The 23,995-nt window shown below is 43.1% G+C and overlaps 1 protein-coding gene across 1 annotated transcript in view; it reads left to right on the top strand.

Moving 5' to 3' along the window:
- The window catches only part of TM4SF4 (transmembrane 4 L six family member 4), a 30,781-nt gene extending 7,881 nt beyond the window's left edge, over positions 1–22,900 (top strand). The window contains exons 3-5 of the mRNA XM_004379198.1: positions 7,935–8,071; positions 18,746–18,929; positions 22,883–22,900. Of these exons, the coding sequence (XP_004379255.1) occupies positions 7,935–8,071; positions 18,746–18,929; positions 22,883–22,900 (339 nt within the window). The remainder of the gene's footprint in view (positions 1–7,934; positions 8,072–18,745; positions 18,930–22,882) is intronic.
- The last annotated feature ends 1,095 nt before the right edge of the window (positions 22,901–23,995 follow it).

Raw genomic sequence — 23,995 nt, 5'->3', positions numbered from 1 at the left:
GTCCTGTTTCATTTTTTTGCAGATGGATATCCAGTTTTGCCAGCACCATTTGTTAAAAAGACTGTCTTTTCCCCATTTGATGGACTTTGGGCCCTAGCAGCCAAGCTCTTAACCACTGCGCCACGAGGGCCCCAGAGGTCTTAAAGCTGATAAATGATGAATTAGAGAGCTCTGATTATAGGGCAGTTTTATCTTCCATGTTGAGCATATATATAAGCATGTATTTCTTTAGCACTGTGAACAGAAGTGGTGTGCTAAGCAACCAGAGTTAGCTTGTTTACTTTTATTTTTCTCCAGAGTAATACTCTCTGTATTTGTGGAAAAGAAGAGTATACAATGAAATGATAATAAAAATAATATAATGGAATATAATTATAACATTCATCAAGTGCTTGTGATGTCATGAGAAATTATCCAAAACTTGAAACAGGCCAAATAGATTACTGGGTATCCTATCAGTGAAACACTGGGCATTATCTAGCAGACCACCCCACCTGGAGATTATCTGCTTTTCTAGAGTGTGTACCTTTGATTTACTACTTACTATTGACTAGGTTTTCTTGCATATTTTGATCTCTGTGAGGCAGGTACTCTATTATGGAATCTTATTTTACAAAAGGAGAAGTGGAGTGTTAGGAAGATTAACCTCTCAGAGTCATAAGGGAGGAACCAGGACTCAGACCTAGATCTGTCTGCCTGTAACTCATGCCCTTGACCACGACACAGTGGTGCCCCTCTCTACTATTTATTCAATTAGAGTACGTAAAGTACTCACACTGTACAGAAAATAACTAAGGAAGCCTCCCATTCCTGACTCCAAAGTCTGAAATGCCCCCTTCCCAGAGCACATTTCCCAGAGCACAAACCAAACCCACTGCCGTTGAGTCGATTCCAACTCGTAGCAACCCTGTAGGATAGAGTAGAACTGCCCGTAGGGTTTCCAAGGCTGTAATCTTTGCAGAAGGAGACCGCCACATCTTTCTCAGGCGGAGTGGCTTGAGGGTTTGAGCCACCGAACTTTTGGTTAGCAGCTGAGTGCTTAAGCATTGCACCACCAGGGCTCCTCCCAGAGCACCACTGTTACCAATTTTCATGTCTCCTGGAGACATTCTAGGCCTTTTGCCTCCTTAATTTAAATAGCACCCATTTTCGAGTATCTACTCTACAACGTACTTTAGACATCTTATCAGGAGGGACCATTCCCTGGGACATCAAGCTTGGTAAAGTACAGGGTCAGCAAAAGAGAGGAAGACCCTCAATAGCCCTCAAACCCCTAGGGTTTCCAAAGAGTGGCTGGTGGAGTCGAATTGCCAATCTTTTGGTTAGCAGCCCAGCTCTTAACCACTGCACCGTTTGGTGATATTAGTTTAAATAAAATATTAAAAATTTTCCACAAATATCAATTCATATAAGAAAAGGTATTTTTCAATTAAAAAAATTTTAAACATTCCTCTTGCAGGTATATATTAACGATCTCCAGAATCATAAATACTGTGCTATCATTTTAAAATTCCCTTAAAATGCTTGTTAACTATAATATCCAGCAATAGGAATTGTGAAGTCAAACTTCATAGAATAATTAATAAATCTGTGTTAAGGAAAAATTTTTGAACAATATTGTCAACTAGCATTGATTTTAGTTGTTTTTGATTAATGTGTCTGCCTCATGTAGTACTAGGTTTTTCAAAATAAAGTCTTTAAGGAAGTGCCCTATTGCCTGATAGATAAAGACTTAACTCTAAGGCAATTTCCTCACTTCTGAGGGATAGTAACTTTACTTTATATTTGAGCATGATAGTCTATTCCCTTCCCAAAGGTTCATATATATTAACCTGATGCCATCAAGTCGATTCCGACTCATAGCGACCCTGTAGGACAGAGTAAAACTGCCCCGTGTGGTTTCCAAACGGCGTCTGGTGGATTCAAACTGCCGACCTTTTGGTTTGCTGCCAAACTCTTAACCACTGCGCCACCAGGGCTCCGCATATATATTACAAATTATTAAATATTCTTAGAAATACAACAGGAGTGAAACCTATTTAACTTTCCACAAGCTGGCACTTCCCAAAATTATCAACTAGCTATCCTTTGAGAATAGAGATTGCCTATTCAAACTTAATAAATTGACCAAAATTTTCATTTACTTCTGACTTAGATTAAATTCATAAATGTTCTCGATGGTGAGCGTGGCCTTAGGATACCATAGGCACAAAAACTGAGGGAAAAAGCATCTAAGTAATGAGTAACGTGAATCTTGGTCGTTGAAAACATCCCACATCCAATGTCCTCCATACCCTAGGAAGAAGAACAGCCATATAGATGGTGGTAGGGGTGGAGGGATGTCCTGTCTGTCTTCAAATAATTCATTATCTATACCTTCAAGGAATTCATGCCATGGTTGGGAAGACAGACGTAAAAAATATGCACAGATGTGTTGTAGGCACTGTGATAGATGTAGTGTACAGTCGGGAATACCTGTGGTGGGAACCACGAAGGAGGGAGTGGTCAGCTCTACATGGGGAGTCGGACAAGGCTTCACAAGCCACGTGAGGTCTGAGCTAAGCTTTGGTAAGTTGCACCAAAAATACATTTATATATGACCAGCTGAAGTGGAACCCCGTTATTACATAGATTCTAATCTCCCAGTTACAATCAGCTCTTCTCCATTCCCAGCCTCTCTCCCTCCCTCCAGTGTATATTGTGATGCTATTGTTAGTAATACACGGAAGGAGAGAGGGAAAATACCTAACATTTCACTCAGGTTATCACATCTAGTTTTCACAACAGACCTTTAAGGCAGGTTTTATTATGCACATTTTATAGATGAGCAATCTAAGGCTCTGAGGATGCATTTATTATGCGGTCATCACACAGACTCAAAGTAGCAGAGCTGAGATATGAAGCCTTTGTACTGGGCACTACACTTTCATGTCACCAAAGTAATGGAGGTGATAATTTCCACCTCCATTTCCAAAATTATAAAATATTTCCATCTATTCTCTAATAAACTGTCTAAAATGGACACTGCAGAAATTCTTGACATCTCAGGGCCTAGGTTTTCTCATCTGTCAGAAGGGGTTAGCCTGGGTGGACTCTAGGATTCTGCAGTGCAGTGAATTACTTAATATGGCCCTTCTAGCCATAGTCTTTGTAACTCCCACCAAATGACTGTGTAGGACTATGCAAATGGGATGCCTGTGGCTCACCAAGGGGATTGGATGCTTGCTAATAATGTGAATAAGGTGCATGCACACTTGTGGGGTTGGACCATCAGATAAAGTTTATGGAACTCTAATGAGGGAATTGGCCAGTTTTGCCATCCCATTAGGCTTAAAATGAGCCATCTCATCCATCCCAGAAGTGGGAAGGGAGGATCTCTCTATCACCAAGAAAGGAGAGCTAGGAGTGGAGAGCATCCTTTGGACTAAGTCCCTATGCTGAGAACATCCTAGATCCAGGAGACAGAAAGAGGGAGCTGTAACACTGGAGATGGTGAGAGATGACGAGAAGCAGTGGCAGAGAAATGGCAGCAGCAAAGGCAGCAGAACCGGGAGACAGGCATGAGATGGAGTGTTGGGCTTCCTGGCCCAAGAAACAAGAAAGCTGAGCACCTACAGGCAGGATGCTTGCTGGAGGAGTGGGGTGCCTCTGGGCACTTGTCAGAGCTAGGCTTGCCGACCTACAGAGAGAGAAAGCTGAGTGCCTTTGGGGTGGGGCTTACTAGTGGAGTGGGGTGCCTCCAGGCACTTATTGGCAGAGCTGAAAGAGCTTTGTAACACTTACCTGAGCAGGGCACACGCCAGGTCCAGGGACCAAGATGCTGAGGGGCCAAGAGAGGTGCGCTTGTGGGCATGGCTGAGAAAAGGCTGTCTTGATCAAAAAACTGTATTCTGAGCGTTCCTGAACCTGAATTGCAACCTGTTACTTCCCTAATGAAGCCTATAATTGTGCGTATTGTCTATGAGTTCTGTGTGGCCATTGCAATGAGTTATCAAACCCAGCAGAGAAGTAGAGAGTGCCATGGGAGGGAAGGTTGGTGTCAGAATTGGTAAAAATGTCTGACCTCTGCCTCATAGGAATCAGCCTTGGGCTGTTGATCTTGATTCTCCTTCCCCCCGTGAAGTTAGAAGAGGTCCGATGCCTCAGCCACAACATTTTTACAGCTGGTGTCAGAAGTAGGCTTTGGTGCAATGGCTCCAGACTCGTGGAATCACAGGACTTTGTAAGAGAAAGAATGAAAGGGCATGGGGAATGAAACTTTTGATTCTTAGATGGTTACTTTGGTTGTTGTTACCTGTAATGGATGAAAGGGAAGTAAGAGATGTTGTGCTGCAGCTGAGGGGAGAAAAGCCACGTGTGGAGTGGCCTGGGGCAAAAGCTAGGTTGGTTAAACAAGATGATTGATAGGCGGCCAGCATCTGCTGGTTTCACCCAGCAAAAGGCCCGAGGCCATAGGCATATGAATGAGAAGACAGTCAAGGGGTGGAGAAGATAAAATGAAATTGGAATGTTTTAAAAAGGGTTATGTGTTTCTTTGAATGTACTCTGGATATTGAGTATTTCTCTTACCTAGTGTGCTAAAACAGTCCTAAATATGATTGAAATGAATATTGGGTTTTATAGATTACAGAGGGTATGTAACTCCACCTTCAGCCAATACTGGATTGCATATGCTAAAAGAGGAACCAGGATTTACCTGAAGAAACACAGGCTTTTTGTTTCAAGCCAGCAGCTTTGTGTATAGAGTATTGAGGGCTTAGGTGGAAAACCTGAGCCCCACCCAGGAAATTTGCATTTGAAAAGATATGCAGACCTACCCAGAACTGCTGGGAGAGGAGGAAATATGTATTTGAAGGAAGGATCTGCAGGAGAAAAAAAAAGACTCTTTTACTTTTTGAATTTTGAGCAAGTGGTTTGCCTTTGGGTACATTGAAGCAAAAAAAGTCAGTGCCCATCAGAAGAGAGGAACTCCTTTCCAGGACTGGAAGTTAAAAGGACCCGGACAGTAGACAGCCTAGTATGCTCACTTGAGGTGACCACCTGGGGCCACAAGATGAATGGAAGTGGGGGAGGTGCAGCAGTGAAAAGATGAGCTGATTTTGGACGTGGTCTACGGCCACCAATTGACCTAGCCCACAGAGGCTAGGGATGGGAGAGAGAGAGAAAGGGCTGGCTGATCTGAAGTGCAGGGAGTTGTGTGGACTCCTGAGCTTATGGGCTGTACCCATTGACCTAGCTTGGATGGCTAAGGATAAGCTGACCAGAACTCAACTGAATGAAGAGAAAGATGTTGACACTGTGAGCTGACATAAATTGCTGCAATTTGATGGTTTGCTCTGGACTGGACTTTGCTTATAGATGCAGATGCTCAAAGTTCCAACTGGAACAGAAGATTCTTCAAGACCAAGGAACATGCTTGTCTCTTCAGGGTACTGGTTTGATAGGGATGGGCAATTTAAATATTGGCTATCTAAAATGGAGGGAGATAAAGACATGAAGTGGTTGGCTTGCATGCTTTTGTGAGGGTGCCCAAAATGAGAGGGACAAGGGAGGATCCCCACTGAGTTGTTTCCTCTTTTCCTGATGGGTCCAGGGAAGAAAGGGTGGGGGAAGATGTTGATAGGATTATGTGATTCACTTGTAAGTGTTGATTGTTGGCAGGGTTCATTGTGATTATAAAAACTGTAATTGTAGAAGCTGTAACTGTGAAAGAGTGGACTAAGGGAGAGGCACTGCTGGACTGGAGTACAGTGGCTGAACCTAAAGTTCCTTAAAGGTTTTGCATGCTGATACCTCGTCAGGCTCAGAGCAAGGGAATAATCGCTCAGTTCAATTTTATCAGAGGCCAGAAAGGGTGAAGATGAGAGGAACTTTTGGAGAAACTGACCAGCTCAGATGGACACCTGCAGCAGACCCAAATTGCTGGGACCTGAGTAACCTCATCCTTAGGACTCTGCCCTACTAAAGGACTCATTGTGAATGACTGTTTTGGACTGGTAAAATGATTGGGAGGTGGGAAGTTAATCCTTCAAGCATGAAAGGGCCAATGGCTGGCTAGAAGAGCCAAGGCGTGGCCTGTGGTTCAGTGAATTACTTCATATGGCCCTTCTAACCATAGTCTTTGTAACTTCCACCAAATGACTGGATGGGGCCATGCAAATGAGGTGCTTGTGGCCCACCAAGGGGATATGATAGCTTGCTAATAATGTGAATAAGGTGCATGGCACCCTTGTAGGCATGAGACCATGCTAATAAGTTGTATGGAACCCTAGTGAGGGAATTAGTCAATTTTGCCAACCCACTAGGCTTAAAATGAGCCGTCCCAGAGGTGGGAAGAGAGGATCCCACTACCATCAAGAGAGAAGAACTAGGAGTGGAGAGCATCCTTTGGACCCAGAATCCCTGCGCTGAGAACCTCCTAGATCCAGGAGACAGAGAGAGAGAGCTGTAACACCTGAAACGCTGAGAGACAGTGAGAAGCAGAGACAAAGAAATGGCGGCAGCAGAAGCAGCAGAACCAGGAGGCCAGCAGGAGAGAGCGCAGTGGTCTTCCTGGCCCACAGAGTGAAAAAGCTGAGCACCTTGGGGCAGGAGGCTGGCTGGCCTAGTGGGGTGCTTCTGGGCACTTGGCAGCAGAGCTAGGCTCACTGACCTATGAAGCAAGAGAACTAAGTACTTTCAGGTCAAGACTTACTAGCAGACTGAGGTGCATCCGGGCACTTATCAGGGGAGCTAAAAGAGCTTTATAGCACCAGGCCAAGGGACCAAGAGGAGCGGCGAGAGAGAGGCCCACCTGTGGGCATGGCTGAGAAGAGGCTGTCTTGATCGAAAAAGTGTATCCTGAGCATTCCTGAACCTAAATTGTAACCTGTTATTTCCTTAATAAACTCCATAATTGTGAGTATTATCTGTGAGTTCTGTGTGACCGTTGCAACAAGTTACTGAACTCAGCAGAGAAGAAGAAAGTGCCATGAGAGGGATGGTTGGTGTCAGAATTGGTAAAAAGGTTAGAGAGAGGAGGCATGTCTAACTTCTGCCTCATAGAAATCAGCCTTGAGTTGTTGATCTTGATTCTGTCTCCCCCTCACGAAGTTAGAGGAGGTCAGACACTGCTGCCACACCATTTTTACAGATTCCTTCTGTCTTTCATATTCTATAATTCTATTTTATATTAAAATAAAGAAAAGATGTTAGTCCAATCTATTTTTCACTAATCTTTGTCATAAAAAAAGCAAAAATGGAAGAGCTGAGATTGTTGTGATTGCTTAACCCAAAGAAGAGAAAAATTCTAGAGGATAGGAGGGGGTGGAAAAATGTTATGGTTCTCTTCGGGTATCTTAAAGGCTGCTGACACATGGAAATTTTTAGGTGCCATCGAGTCGGTTCTGACTCATAGCGACTCTACGTACACATCAAAGAGAGGTGGACTTAATCTTTTTGGCCGCAAGGAAGGTAACTAGGACCAACGAGGAGAAGTTCTAGACTTCTACTCTTTCTAATAAGCAAGGCCTGCCTGCCACATGAGGTCCCACAGTGACTTAGCCTCAGTGGGATGATAGGAACAGGGAAACGAAAGATAAATGCCAATTCTAAGATTCTTTGATTCTATAATGGGTTGGCGTTACGTCTTACCCCTGTGAAGGAGACTCTATCCTTCACAAGGTTAAAAACTATGGTTCGGAGGTATCAAACCACAGCCACAGAACTTCAGTCATCAATAAGTAAGAGAAAAAGACATAGGAAAGAAGCGAAGAGAGGGGCCTGAGACAACAAAATTCATTCTAGGAGACCCTATAGGCCCTGTCTACTCTGAAGACTGGTTCCATTTTGGAACTTCCAGTAGTCACCATGTTCACTAACCGGATTGTTAGGTTTGCTGGGTGTGAGCTCTGAACCATCTTAAGAACCTGGCTGTTTCTCTTGTTCTCTTTCAGATGTTCACCTCCACAATATTTGCTGTGATTGGAGTCTTGGGTGCAGGATACTCATTTGTCATCTCAGCCGTGTCAATTAATAAGGGTCCTAAATGTTTCATGGTGAATGGTACCTGGGGCTACCCTTTCAACAACGGGTAAGTCTACACTCTGCCATGTCCACGTATTACCACAAGGGGCACGGGCGGGCAAATGGCCCGAGAGAAGACAGTGCATAATGTCATGTCATCTTCATTACACAAGTCTCAGGCATGCTGCTTCTTTGAGGCAGAGCTGGAATTGGTGTGGAGTGGAGTTTCGCGAGATCTCCACTTCTAATCGCTCTTTCGGGGGATGTCACCACTCACATCTCCAGACATTAATTAGCAGCAACACAACCCACTGCCTCTAAGTTGATTCCAACACATAGCAACCCTGTAAGACAGAGTAGAACTGCCCCATGGGGTTTCCAAGGAGTGGCTGGTAGATTCGAACTGCTCACCTTTTGGTTAGCAGCCGAACGCTTAACCACTGCACCACCAAGGCTCCAGCAGCAACACAAAGCAACTAATAATATTAGTAAACAGAAGCACCTTCTGTTGCAAATAGAAAACAAGAATAATTACTCATCAACTGGGCTCAGAAGCTTTCACTAACATTCCAGATCGTCTGTAATTAAACAGTCTTTTAAGGTACAAATTTACAGAAAATGACATTGAAAGAATAGTAGGTTCCTCATGAGAGTTAATGCTAATAGGACTCATTTTAATAGCACTTAATATTTTTATGGTACTTTGTAGTTTATGGAGCCCTGGTGGCACAGTGGTTAAGAGTTCAGCTGCTAACCGGAAGGTTGGCAATTTGAATCCACCAGCTGCTGCCTGGAAACCCTATGGGGCAGTTCTACTCTGTCCTATAGGGTCTCTGTGGGTCAGAATTGACTCGGTGGCAGTGGATTTGGTTTGGTTTTGGTTTGGTAGTTTATAAAGAACTTTTTATCCTAACAAATTTACAATTCAATCTCCACAGCAACGCCTAGAGGTAGCTACTCTCTGTCAAACCAAAAAAATCAAACCCATTATGCAGCTAGTGGGGGGCAGGGGGCAGGGTTCAAACTCAGGTCTTCTGACTTCGAGTCCTAGGCCTTTCACATTACACATTTTTCTGTCCACTAGTCCTGCGATGTCCAATACAATAGTCAGTAGCTATGTGTGGCTATTTAGACTTAAATTAATTAAAATGAAATAAAATACAAAATTCAATTCCTCAGTTCCACTGGCCACATTTCAAGTACTCAGAAGTCACATGTGAATAGTAGCTACTGTATTGAACAGCACAGATAGAAAACATTTCCATCATTGCTGTTGTTGGAGTCAACTCCAACTCATGGTGACCCTGTGTGTGCAGAGTAGAACTGCTCCATAGGGTTTTCAAGGCTGTGGCCTTTCCAGAAAGAGATCGCCAGGACTGTCTTCTGAGGCACTTCGGGGTGGGTTCAAACCACCGACCTTTTGGCTAGTAGTCGAGTGCTTAACCGTTTGCAGCACCCAGAGACTCCTCCATCATTGCAGACAGTTCTATTGGACAATGCAGCACTAGACTCTAACCTCCAGGAGTGCTCAGATCATTACTGTTTTGTTCACCATTGCAGCCCCTCTGCCTAGCATGGTAATTGACACATCCTAGGAAGTCAGGAAACCCTGGTGGTGGTGTGGTTAAGTGCGATGGCTGCTAACCAAAAGGTCAGCAGTTCGAATCCACCAGCCGCTCCTTGGAAACCCTATGGGGCAGTTCTACTCTGTCCTATAGGGTCACTATTAGTTGGAATCCACTCAACGGCAATGGATTTCGGCGTTTTTTTTTTGGTTTAGAGAGTCAGGAAATATGGTTATTGGGCCCTCCAGGGCATGGAGGGTAGATCCATAGCTAAAAAATCTATAGGATACCAATTTATTAATTTGAACCCCTATTTATTAGTTTACAGTGAGAGTCTAAAGAACCTAAGAGCAGACCTCAGGATGGGGATGTGGAGGGTACCGGTTCTGTTGCTACACAAAGTCTCAGTGTGTTCACAGATGTTTTATGTAAAAAATCATGCCACCCTTCTCCCACAGTTAAATAAGGGCACCAAAAAAAAAAAAAAAAAAATCAAACCCATTGCCATTGAGTCAACACGGCGACCCTATAGTACAGGCTAGAACTGTCCCATATGGTTTCCAAGGAGTGATCGGTGGATTCAAACAGCCAACCTTTTGGTTAGCAGCCACGTTCTCAACCACTGCACCACCGGGGCTCCACAGGATCTCTAGTATCCTAATAATGAATGCAGTGATCTCCAAATGTACTTATTTGACTGTGGGAAGTCCCCTTATCTTGCAGAGGATCGTTAGCGCTACACTGGCTCTGGCGTGGCTTGCTTCAGCATAGGATTCAGACCCCAGAAGGCTGAGCCGTCACTTGAGCTTCTTCCCCTGATAGCTCACTCTGTCCCAGCTTGAGGTGTGTCTATAAAACTACAGATCATATCTTCTTTCAAGGACATTTTCCCTGTTGTTTCCAAGAACAGCATCAGAGCAGCATTAAACACTTTTTTTCTACTTATTCTGCTATGTGAATGATACCACCCTTGATGAATTTACAATCAATTAGAATAAATTTATGTCCAAAGCAAGGGAGGGAGAAAGGAAACACAAGGAACAGCAAGTAACACACTCCAAAGCAGTCCTATGGTCTCATGTGTTCTGACTGTAGAGCCTAACACCCTCCCCTCACACGCTCGCACCCTGCTGGGGATGCACTAGGACAATGACCAAGGTCAGGAGAGTCCCAGCTGGCCTGTGGGCCACCACAAGAAATGCCAAACTTGGGGGAAAGATAGGAAACCGGTGTTCAAAGAACTCTGTGATTGTCGTTCTGGCAGAGCAAGTTTCCTTTTGCATCACAGCCATTTATTCCGCATTGCTCTGGGCTAGATGCACTCACATGTGTTATTTTATTTAATCTTCACAACAACTAACCCATTTGCCTAGTTTTCTAGTGCTGCTATAACAGAAACACCACAAGTGGATGGCTTTCACAAACAGGAATTTATTCTCTCACTGTCTAGGAGGCTAAAAGTTAGAATTCAGGGCACCAGCTCCAAGGGAAGTCTTTCTCTCTGTTGGCTATGGAGGAAGGTCCTTCTCATCAATCTTCCCCTGGTCTAGGAGCTTCTCAGGATAGGGACCCTGGGTCCAAAGGATGTGCTCTGCTCCCAGCTCTTCTTGGTGGTATGAGGTCTCTACCTTTCTGCTAGCTTCTGTCTCCCTTTATCTCTTGTAGGATAAAAGATGATGTAGGCCACAACCCACGGAAACTCCCCTTAGGTCTCAGATCAGGGCTGTAACCTAGTAAGGGTGTTGCATCCCACCCTAATCATCTTTAACATAACCTAATCCTGTCTCGTTAACCACAGGCAGAGATTAGGATTTAGAACACATAGGAAAATTACATCAGATCACAAAATGGAGAACAACCACACAATACTGGGACTCATGGCCTTAGCAGAGTTGACACATATTTTAGGGGGACACAATTCAATCCATGACACCATCCATTAATATGGACCAGGTTACGGAGGTTTAATATTAAAAACAGAATAGAGTAAACCCTGTGGGCAAGCAGGACCAGTTCAGAATTCTCCATCCATCCTCCATTCACTGTAGCACTCTGATCATTATCTAAAGGGAGGATGGCTGGAATACCTGGACATCTGCACCGTAGCTTCAAACTATAATGGGCTCAAAAACCACTGTGCAGGTGTGTATAGACAAAACCATCTATCTGACACTTTCCAGGTTATTTGTAGGATATTCAAGAGTGATTTTGACGATTTACGTTGTATTTTCCTCATGCCCTGACTTTAGAACACAATCCCACCTCAGATACAAATCCGCTCTCGGCGAAGTGTGAAATATATCACGGTTGCTGCAGGAAGGGCAGTCGGGAGGATGGATCCGTGTGAGGTGTGCCTCCCTGAGTCCTCTGGGCCACCTGGCATAACTTCATCTCATTCCATTGTTTTCTGGCATCCTGTTTCCTATCTTCTGAGACAAGAATCCACATTCCATTTTGATCTTATCTCCCACTGCCAGTTCCCACCCTTCCCTCTGGCTGCAGAAGCTCATCTTGAGGTTCTCATAAAAATCATTGACCTTTCTGTTGGTGTGGCAGTTTTCAGGTGACAAAGTGTTTTCGTTCACCCACAGTGTTTCATTTCATCTGTGTGAAAAGTTTTCGAGATTATTAACTCTCCCTCAGAGGGGAAATTGCTGAGGGCCAGACGGCACAAGGGATTTCCACAAAAGATACAGTTTCTTAATGACTGAGTCCCAAATCCAAGTTTTCCAACTCCAAGTCACAGTGCTTTTTCCAAGAACACAATATATATTGATTCACCCTATCCCCCTTTTGCATAGATTCCCATCTAGCTAAGCTTATGGGCCTCTGTGGGCCCTAGTCCCCTATTCTTTTTTCTATAATGTGGACTTTTCTTGTCCGTCCGATCCCAGGATGTGAGCGTTGCAGCCATTGTTGTTATAGCTGCAAGCCTAGCACACATGCACAGCTGCTTAGTGAGGAGACAGGGCCAGTCTCTCATATGAGCCCAAGCAAGAGGACTCAAGACAATTGTAACACTATCACCTAATGGTGGTGGCAGCAGCTGCTACTGCTGCTTCTCCTTCTCCTCCTCATCTTGCTTTTCTGTCTTCTTCTCTTCCTCCTTCTCTTCTTCTGTGATGATGAAGTGCTGGCTGCTTTCATATACATAATTTCACTTAATCTTCCTGATAAATTTGAAAAGAATTCCTATCCCTGGAGGAGAAAAATGAAGTTCTAACAGGTTAACTTGCCCAGGGTCCCACAGTTAGTAATTAGTAAGAGAATTTAAAACAAATACTCTTGTTGGACCCTACATTGTGCTAGGGCCTGGGCCAGATATGGAGACAAAGAACAGACTTGGTTCCCATTGGATGAGTATATGGTTCGGGTGACAACATTGAACAGATTCTCCAATGCAGGAAGTGATGAACTAGAGAAAGAGGGCAAAGGGAACTTCCCCGAGAAGGTGAGATGGGCTGGTTTGGGAGGATGGTAAGAGCTTGCCTTCCAGAAAGGGAAGGCAAGCAGGTATTAGACAGAGTGTGTAGAAAGTCCTTATGGAGCCACAAAAAGGCCCACCATGCTCAGAGAATGTCAGAACGCTAACACTGTGTGACCTGTGTGGGACACCACACAACGGGGGTGAGGCTGAGAGGCAGGCTAGACTGTGGGACATGGGGAACAGCAGAGGACTTCACGTAGCAGGACATGACACGACCGCTTGGGATTTGTAGGATGATCATGATGGTAGCAATGTGGAGGATGAACAGAAGGGCTCAGTCACTGAAGAGAGAGAAAAGCTAGGAGGTTGAAGTAATAATTCGTATGAGATAATGAGCACGTTCAAGGCAATGGAATTGGGGCCAGAAAGAGGAGACAAATTCAGTGATTGTCTGAGACAGAATTACCAGGATTAGGTGTGAGAAGAAAGGAAGGAGGTTGTCGAAGTGGACTCCGAGATTTCCACCTTGGGGCAGCACACCATAGAACCTAGCTCTGCTCTCCTCAGAAATGTCTGTTGGTGATAATATTCAAAGAACAATGACAGCTAACTTTTTTTTATGACAAGAACCATGTTAAACTAGCACCCTAGAAGGAAAAAGTAACCTGTGACATCTCAAGATACGCCCTCTTGGCTTCCTTTGAAGTAGATAGAACCTCCTTGCCCTTCCAATGTCTTCCTTTCTGAGACAATCAGCCACTTCTCCCTTTTGACTTCTACCTTGACCCTGAGCTACTGGAAGGGAAGCAGCTTGCTCAGAGCGTCAGGACAGCTGTGGGGGGGAAAGCTAGAGGATGAGTTAAGGAAGTTCAACAGTGTGGGAGCGACATAGCCAAGCACCACAGGTCAGACAGCAGCCCCCTCGCTCTGGGGGAGAGAGTTTAGTGGTGAGGAGAACATTCTCAGGTCAGTGGTTTGGATTCCAAGACACAGAACTGAATGCAAAATGTTCTGCCCAAACTTTCAATTGAGAAAACGTGTATTTGCACTTCAAAGATGCCTTAGAGGCAAGTGGGCCCCATGAGCTGCGGTGAACATATTCCCAAGAGCTGGAAGCCACATTGATAGGGTGAGATTGGATTATGCAGGTGCTCCCAGCTTTCACAAAGCAGGAAACACCACAAATGTTTGGAACCAGCTTGGGCTTGGACTGACTTACCCGTAAAAAAAAAAAAAAAAAAAAAAAAAACTGTTGCGGTCGAATCAATTCCAGCTCATAGCGACCCTTTAGGGCAGAGTAGAACTGCCCCACAGAGTTTCCAAGGAGCAGCTGGTAGATTCAAACTGCTAACCGTTTGGTTAGCAGCCGTAGGTCTTAACCACTACGCCGCCACGCAGAGGTGTGATACTGGGCGATGAATGAATCCCTCAGGTTCTTCATCTGTGAAATGGAGGTAATAGCACTATTTACCTCATAAATTCAGGTAAGACCTAAATAACATGATGTACCTAAAACACTTCGCACCATTCCCATCACATCCTACTTAATAAATATTAGCCTTAGTAGTCTTTCTTATGAATAGAATTCATTATTATGAATTAGAACTTTCTAGAATGTTATTTTTTGTAATGAGTTTGTGCTTTAATTTCAGTCCTTTCAACCAGTCGCAAGAAGGTTCAGAGAGTAATCTTTTTATCGTGGTATAGGTAGAATCGATCAACATACTATTATATATGTATTGCAAAACCCAAATTTCAGAAATAAATCATATGTCAAAAATACTAAGAGAATATAACTACTCATATAGAGGTCCTTTGTGTAAAGGTTAAGGGCAATGACTTTGGAGTCAGATAGACCTGAGATCAAATCCAGGCTCTGCCATTTACTAGCCTCTCCCTCTTAATCTGGGGCCCTGGTGGCGCAGTGGTTGTTTGGCTGCTAACCAAAAGATCAGCAGTTCGAATCCACCAGCCACTCCTAGGAAACCCTACGGAGCAGTTCTACTCTGTCCTAAAGGGTCACTATGAGTCGATCAACTCGACAGCAGTGAGTGTAGTTTTTGATTTGACTTCTCAATCTGTAAGTGTGCTGTTGCGTGAATATTTACTGAAGGCCGCTCTATACAAGGCATTGTTCAAGTAAAGTAGCACCTCCAGGACCCAGTAAATGGTGTCGTTGTTGGGTGCTGTCGAGTCAACTCCAACTCATAGCAACCCCATGTGGCATAGTAGAACTGCCCCATAGGGTTTCCTAGGCTGTAACTTTTATGGAAGCAGATCACCAGGGTTTTCTCCCACGGAGCTGCTGGGTGGGTTTGAACAGCTGACCTTTCAGTTAGCAGCTGAGCGCTTACCCATAGTGCCACCAGGGCTCCTCAGCTGCTGCTGTTTATTAAACACCCCTGTGCTGGCACTGAGGCAGCAATGGATGGGACATGGTCTCTGCCCTCATGGGCTCACAGTCCTGAAGAGAAGACAGACGGGTGGACAGACGATGACAGCACAGGGTCATAACTGCTCTCTGCACGAGAGGCAAACGCAGGGTGTTGGAAGGGGCAAACCCAGCCTGAGCGCAGGAGGAGAATCCAGGAGGTCTTCCCAGAGGAGGCAGTACTTGAATTCGCCAGGCAAAGTGGGTCAGGCAAAGCACTTGGGCTCCCCTTGCGCCTTTCTTCAGCTACCTCTGTGGCTGGTGAGAAGTCAGCTTTGTGAAATCTATGGTTTTCTATTCCCATGTTGACGTGACGGGGTTGCCGTGAGTCGTAATCCACTCGACAGCAACAGGTTTTTTTAGTTGATGCCATTACTGCAGCTCGGGTGAAAATGCCCTTTGTAATAATTGGAGGCTTTCAAAAGCCAGTTAAATGGATTTAAGCTGCTTCAGCTCTCCTTCCTCAGAAAACGTGGTAACATCATTAGCTAGCCGCGATCAATCATGGCTCCCTCTCACCTCAGGATTGGCTTGTTCAACACAGCGATTAACTGCATGTACAATACAGCCTTCCTCTGCCGGGATCTCTGAGACTTCTTAGGACTGATGCCTTCCCCTGAGAGTTTAGGGGGAGAGAAGGGCTTGGGAATGGCTATTTGTGGTGCTTTGTGAGGGTGGGGCAGCAGCAGGAGTGACCCTGACAAGTTGCTCTCCAGGCAGCTGCGCTCAGTCCTCGCTGAGTTCCCCCGTGAGCATGTCATCACTGTCACCGCCAGGTGGTGCTGTTGTCCACCACGAGGCAAACTCTCCAGCCGAGCGAAGGAACTCAACACTGCCGATTACTTCATCTGAAGACCTTTTCTTCATAAAGCGTGCCTAGTAAATATTGTATCTTTGTAGCCTCCTATAATCGTCAAGTTTATAAATTGTAAAGATCGAAAGGACCGCGTGGAAAAACGCAGAATAGAAAGATAGAGTGCTTCATGTTAAAAAAAAAAAAAAAAAGCATTGAAAAGAATGGTTTTCTGCAATAACAGAGTCTCTAGGCAAGGCAATAGGTAACCCGCTCGGCTGCTAACTGAAAGGTCGGAGGTTCGAGTCCACCCAGAGGCACCTTGGCAGAAAAGCCTGCCTATCTACTTCAGAAAAATTAGTCCTTGAAAACCCTATGGAACACAGGTCTCCCCTGACATGCGTGGAGTCACCAGGATCGTAGCTGATTTGACGGCAACTGGTTTCGTGCAATAATACATAAGGTGCCTTATCTGAGTGAACTCTGACAACAATGGTGAGGTGGTGCTCACTCAGCCCGTTTTATAGATGAAGAAACTGATTCTAAGGAAGGTTCAGTAGTGTGTACAAGGAATACACATTCAGATGAACCTGAATCCAAAACACCGCGGTTTCCATTAGACCACACTGTGGAGGTTAAGTAAAACTTAGTTGGCCCTGTGTCCACAAGTTCCTCATCTGCGGATCCAACCAACCACGATGGTTTATTTGAGCATAGTTTGCTTCTTCTCTTGTTTGCTCGCTACTTGTGTTGTGTGCACCCTTTTTTTTCTTCATTATTCCATAAACAATGCATTATAATAACTATTTACATAGCATTTACATTGTATTAGGTATTATAAGTAGTATAGAGATGATTTAAAGTATAGGGGAGGATGTGCATAGGTTAAACGCAAATACTACGTTATTTTACATAGGGAGCATCCTCAGATTTTGGTATCTATGGGTCCTGGAATCAATTCCCTGCGGATACTGAAGGATGAGTGTAATAACAATACTGGAACTAATTGAGGGCTTACTGTATGCTAGGCAGTAAGCATTTTACCCATATTAACTCATTTAATTCTCACAATGACCCTTGTCATAGGTAAATAATGTTATTTCCATTTTAAAGACACAGTGTCTTTCCACAAGGCGACACAGCTAAGGAGAGGCTGAGCTGGGCTGGAATCCAGTCTGGCTCCAGAATCTGTGCTCTTACTGAAAGGTGAATCCAGGCTATCATCAATGTTTTATTTTTAAATCAAGAGCAAAATGCTCCATCCTTCCTTCCTTCTTTCTGCTCTGTTAAAGCCCAGAGCATCTCCCATCATTTCAAAGAATTGTCAGAGTCTTCATACGGACTATATTTAAGTAAATGTGTACTGACGCATGGAGAATTGATCAGAAACAGGCGTCATCACAGAGATCTGAAAATGCAAGGTGGGTGCTAACTCAGCACCCAGGTGAACGTTTGCCACTGAGGCCCTGAAAGGCTGGAAGTATAACAGAAGAGGGAGAGACGAATTTGTAGTTTTAAGAACATGAGAAGGAATTTTGTTAATCCATAGGATTTCACCTACTTTGCTCTCGTGTTTGTCTCACAGATAACCTACGTCATATTTCTCCTTCAAGGCACAATGCCCTTTATATTGCAGTAGACAGATGACTCGCCTAATTCAAAGTTGACGTACAATAGGTATGAAGGCAGCAGATTGCTTCCATTTAAAGAGAATTAATAAAATATTTTTGCAGGTAGAATCCCTACATGTGAACAAAAGTACAGTTGAGTCAAATTCACAATTTGACTAAAATGAGGCCTTAACTACATACCATAATTGTACTTGACAGACTTCAAATGGTTGCTAGACTTGACAAGTAATTTGTCTAAAGTCGAAATGGCCCTTAATGACAGCAGCTAGCAAAAAAGTCGTGAACATTTGTGAAATTCTGCTGCTGGTCCCACCATAGATTGTGAACTTACCCACCTCTCGTTCTGCTCACAAAAATTGTTCACCACTTACCAGCTGTGTGCCCTGGGAGCAAGTCACTTAAACTCTCTGTGCCTCAATTTCCTCTTACGTAAAATATAAGAAAAGAGCCATACAGTTTCTGTGAGGAATAAATGAGCTAATGCGTGGCAAGTGTTTAAAACAGGGTAGGGCATGTAGAATGTACTCAATAAAAATGCTAGGTCTTACTTTTTAAATTCTTTTTACAAGGTATTGTCTCATGGGGAGTCCCTGGGTGGTGCAAATGGTTAATGCGCTCGGCTCCTAACCGAAAGGGTGGAGGTTCGAGTCCACCCAGAGGCACCTAAGAAGGAAGACCTGGTGATCTATTTCTGAAAAATCATCATTGAAAGAAAACATGGGATCGCCATGAGTCAGAATTGGCTCAACGGCAACCGATTACTGGTTATTTTCTCATGGAGCTTATGTTTTAGATGGAAAGGAAGTATTGCACAAGAAAAGTTATCATAGTGACTCTCTAGAATATTGCTTATTTTTTTACAAATGTCCCCTTTTGCCCGCCTGTCACCGGCAGGGATTACCTCGGAGATAACTCTTTATGGAGCAAATGCCAAGAGCCCGCTGATGTGGTTCCCTGGAATCTGACCCTCTTCTCCATCCTGCTGGTCGTGGGGGGAATCCAGGTGATCCTCTGTGCCATCCAGGTGGTCAACGGCCTTCTAGGGACGCTCTGTGGGGACTGCCAGTGCTGCTGTGGGGTAAGTGGAGATCCTCGTCGCTTCTCAGCACGTTGACGGCCAGGTCAGGCCGTCAGCACCCAGGGGCTGGGACTGTGGCTACCTGCAGACACCAGGCAAGGGCTGGCGATCAGGCAGCCCACTCCATCAGCTCATGGAAACAGCCATATGACACTGCTGAAACCCACAAATTTTGCTCTTTGTGCCACGTTATCATATCATATGAAGTTGATCAAAATTATCGGCCTCACACCCAGTTGGCTGTTGTCCTGGAAAACAAAGGATTCACAGACATACATATAGAAATTCGCAATGATATTTGTGTGAAGATCCACAGAAGGGGATCACTTGCCATGTGGGCATATTGTCAGCAATAACACATCAAGGTCTGACCTGAATGCTGTTTCCTGAATCAATCTAGGCAATGGGTTAAAGTTACCGAGTGACATGAGGAACCTACCTCAGGATATTTTCTTTTCCCTGGAAAATTTCCTCAAGTGAATAGAACATACTAAGGCAAAACCAACATTTTGATGAGATTTCTGGTATGTAAAAGAGAGAATCGGTTCTTACGTGAGAAAAGAAAAAAAAAGTAGTTACTCAGGATGTAATTTCCAAATATGATTGTAAAATATCGACAACAACAATATTAAAAAATAAAAATAAACCAGTGAGCAATAAGACAATCCAATTATTTCAACTAATGGCCAAATCAGGTCAGGCAATTATTCACACACACCACCAAGTTATTAAAAGGCACAGATTAGTGTATGAAAAAAAAACCTCAAACCAAACTTGAGAGTTCCCTAATTGAGAAATTGCGTAAATAGATGTACATAAAGGTCTATCCACTTAATGTAATATTATGCCAAAATTTTAAATGATGCAAACCATTTCATTTAAATTTCTAATAAGCATTGTATTTATATAGTTGAAAAATTAAATGTGTGTATGTGTATAAAAAGAGTTTCTTATTCTTTTTATTTCCTCCACCTTAAAGGGATTTTTTTTTTTTTAAGACTGTAATAGTATTGGGAAGGCTTATGAGATAGTATTATTTGAAGAGTAGGATACAAGAATTGTATACATAGTATGTGATGAGGGTTGGCTGCCATTTAGTCATATACAATTACATGAGTAAGAAAAAAAAACACAACAGAAAAAAGATCTAAAGGAAGTCATACCAAAATGTTGAATGATAGTTGTTTCTGGGTAAAAAGGACTTCTACATCTTTTCTTTCTTCTAACCTACATTATTAAAAAATTAATTATCATATATTACTTTTAAAATAGAAAACATATAAATAAAAAGCCCCCAAAAAATCAACTGTAAATGCATTTCTCACAAATAAATTTCACTGCCTATTGAGTTTTTATTCTATAAGCTTTCAATTTTATATTGTTTTATTAATTTTTTTTTAATATTTAAACACAATTGAGAGGAAAGAAAGCTCATCTGCCAAAATTATGTTTACAATAAACCAAAAACCAAACCCACTGCCATCGAGTCAGTTCCGACTCATAGCGGACCTATAGGACAGAGTAGAACTGCCCGGTAGGATTTCCAAGGAGCGGCTGGTGGAGTCCAATTACTGACCTGTTGGTTAGCAGCCGAGCTGTTAACCACTGTGCCACTTAGGGCTCCTATTTTTACCGTAGCAGTTATGAATATTGAGCATTTAAATCTTGTCATTCATCGAAAATGAATTCATGTTTGCAAAATAAGCTACATCATTTCAAACCCTGGTATTTCTTTTTTTGTTTCAGGGTGAATTATGTTAGCAAGATTTATTGAAAATGTGACTGTTCTTTGAATAGATGACAGTAGTTTACTGAATCTGAGGATTATCTGTCCATTTAAAAACACACCCATGGGGGACAGGACTTTAACTCTTTTCAGTGAGTTTCATGTATTCTAACATCACGTTTTGGCGATCTTAACTACTGAATCACTTGATAGTCAAAAGGCAGTGGATGGATTCCACAGTTGTCAGCACAGGGCCACTGGAGAATCCCAGAGGGTAAACGTATACGTGCAGAATTATTCTTCCTTCCTTGCTCCCTCGCTCCCTCCCTCCTTCCCTCTTTCCCTCCTTCCTTCTTTCCTTCCTTTCTCTCTCTCCCTCGCCCCTTCCTTTTCTTCTTTCCTAGCTTTTCATTTTGGAGACTTCAAACCTACATAAAAGTTGAAGTAACAGTGCAGTGAACACCTGTATACTCTAACCTAGATCCATAGAATGTTAATATTTTGCTCCCACCCCCCACCCCTCTCTCTGAGCTACTGGAAGGTACTTTTCAGGCATCCTGAAACTTTACTCCTAACTGCTTCAGCGCGCGTGAGCGCTGCATTTTTAAAAAAAATCAGTCTGCTGAGGATCCCTTTCTTGCCTCTTGTACAGCTGGGCAGCATTCCTTCCCCAGTAGGACGTTATGGAAAGACTTGGGCTCTCAGCCTAGTTCCACAGCTTACTAGCTGAGTGACCCAAGCAAGCTGCCTAACTTCTCAGAGTCTCAGTTACCCCAGCTGCCTCTTGCCTATCTCCCAGAGAGAGTGCCAATCAGCATCCATTTGTTTAGGCAACAAGTATTTATTGATCGCTTCCTTGTGCCTGGCACAGTCTTTAAATGAGGTAATAGATGGGAATGTACTTTAAAATTCAAGATGTGAGACTTGGTTTGAATGCCAGCTATGTGGTCTTGACCAGGTCAGATGCCCTCAGCTGTTTCTTTGTCTGTAAAATGTGGTTATGAATACCCGCCTCCTAAAGTTGCTGACTGAGTGCTTAAGACAAAGTGATGAATATGCATCCATTTCAACAATCAGAAAGCTCAGTAAATGGTGCCCATTGCCGTCAAGTCAATTCTGACTCATAGTGACTCCATGGGACACAGTAGAACTGCCCCATAGGGTTTCCAAGGAGCACCTGGTGGATTCGAACTGCTGACCTTTTGGTTAACAAATGTAGTTCTTAACCACTATACCACCAGGGTTTCCCAGTAAATGGTAGTGTTTATTATTTACTAAGAGTGTGCAGATCAGCAAGGCAGCATAGCTTCCAGGAGGAGCACGATCCCTGAGATCAGTCAACCCTCCCGAGTTCAAATCTTGGCCCCTCTACATACTTGCTATGATTGTAGATGTATCACTTAATATCTTCATGCCTCTTATCAAAATTATTTTTAATAATAAATGATGCAAAACAAAATGAAGTTTCAACTCCTGTCTTGGTTATCTAGTGCTGCTGTAACAGAAATATCACAAGTGGTTACCTTTAACAAAGAGAAATCCATTCTCTTACAGTTTAAGAGGCTACAAGTCCATATTCAGGGTGCTATCTCCAGGGGAAGGCTTTCCCTCTCTCTCTGTCAGCTCTGGGAGAATGTCCTTGTCATCAATCTTCCCCTGGTCTAGGAGCTTCTCAACACAGTGACCCAGGACCCAAAGAATGCACTCTGCTCCTGGCACTACTTTCTTGATTGTATGAGGTCCTTCCTTCTCTCTGCTTGCTTCTCTCTTTTATATCTCAGAAGAGATTGACTCAAGACACAACCTAATCTTCTAGATTGAGTCTTGCCTCATTAACATAACTGCCGCTAATCCTATCTCATTGACATCAGAGAGGTAGGATTTACAACACATAGGAAAATCACATCAGATGACAAAATGGCGGACAATCACACAATACTGGGAAGCATGGCATAGGCAAGTTAAAACACATTTTTGGGGAACACAATTCAATCCATAACAACTCCTTTAATATAAATACAGGGAAGTGACCAGATGATTGAACCTCTGAAAAATAAAATCAGAAAAGCAGAGAAAACATTCAGAAAGTAATCAATACGGGGCAAGGGGAATGAGGAGGAAAACACGGTGATGGACCGGGGACGAAAGAGGGGACAAGAAAGCAAAAAAAACACACCAAAAAACGAATGACGTCATAATTATTATTTTCTTTTCTTTCACCTTCTAGGGAGATGGACCAGTTTAAACCTCTCTGATGAGCTGCTTTAACTGTCCGACATGTGGAAAACACTATTCTTAGTCTTCTTTTCTGGGGCTGTCGATTCCTGCCTTCTTCCCAACGGACAAAGCTGAGCGAGAGCAGGGTTCTTTCTTCTCCTTCTCAGCCCATTTTGCTCACGTTGGAATTTCATATTGTTTTTCAATAAAAAATAGTTTGACCGCTTAGATTTATACATCTTTCAAATTACCTTCACTTTAGGACTTAAAGCAGGTTCACAGTCAATTTTTCATAATTTGTCTTTAAAATTGTGAAATGTGTAAAGTCACACACATGGCCATGCTGCTTCTTTGTGTATAGAGATGTTTATATCATCTGAAAGTTTCCCATAACTCAAAGAATAAAGCACACAAAAAGTGTGATGCTAAGAACAATTTTTGCTTTCAAGATTTTGGGGAAGAAAGAACTATTTATGTATCATAATTAATTTTTATTTGATGTTTTTATTGCTAGTTTGTTTGAGTTACTTGCAACTAGTCTTTTGAGCCTGCCTTCATTTGCCAGGATTTCTTTCCTTCTGAACGTTAAATTAAAATCAGAATTCCAAGATCATATGATAAATATTGTGTGTGTTTTGTGAGGGAGGGGCAAAAAGATTGAATGAATAACACCCTCTTTCCATTTTTTCTACAAATGCTTCCTTTGCACGAACAAAAAAAAAAAATGATTTTTAAAAAGTTGATTTGGGCAATAATTTTGTCAGCCTCTCTATTGCCTGTTATTATGGTAATCCCCCACCCCCGCCAAAAAAAAAAAGCATCACCATTGAGTCAATTCTGACTATGAGTAGAACAGAGTAGAACTGCCCCATAGGGTTTCCAAGGAGTGGCTGGTAGATTCAAACTGCCTACCTTTTGGTTAGCAGCCAAGCTCTTAACCACTGCACCACCAGGGCCCCATTATTAATTTTATATATTATATTATGACATTAACTTTGATTTTATGAGTTAGACACTAATGTGGAGTCAAATCCATCTTATGGGTTTGGGATCAAATTCCAACTCTACCAGTAAACCAAAAACAAAAACCCATTGCCACTGGGTCACAATTATGACTCACAGT

Source organism: Trichechus manatus, unplaced genomic scaffold, assembly GCF_000243295.1.
Source record: "Trichechus manatus latirostris isolate Lorelei unplaced genomic scaffold, TriManLat1.0 scaffold00062, whole genome shotgun sequence".
In the NCBI taxonomy this organism is placed as follows: Eukaryota; Metazoa; Chordata; class Mammalia; order Sirenia; family Trichechidae; genus Trichechus; species Trichechus manatus.
This window is presented reverse-complemented; position numbering and strand designations above follow the sequence as displayed.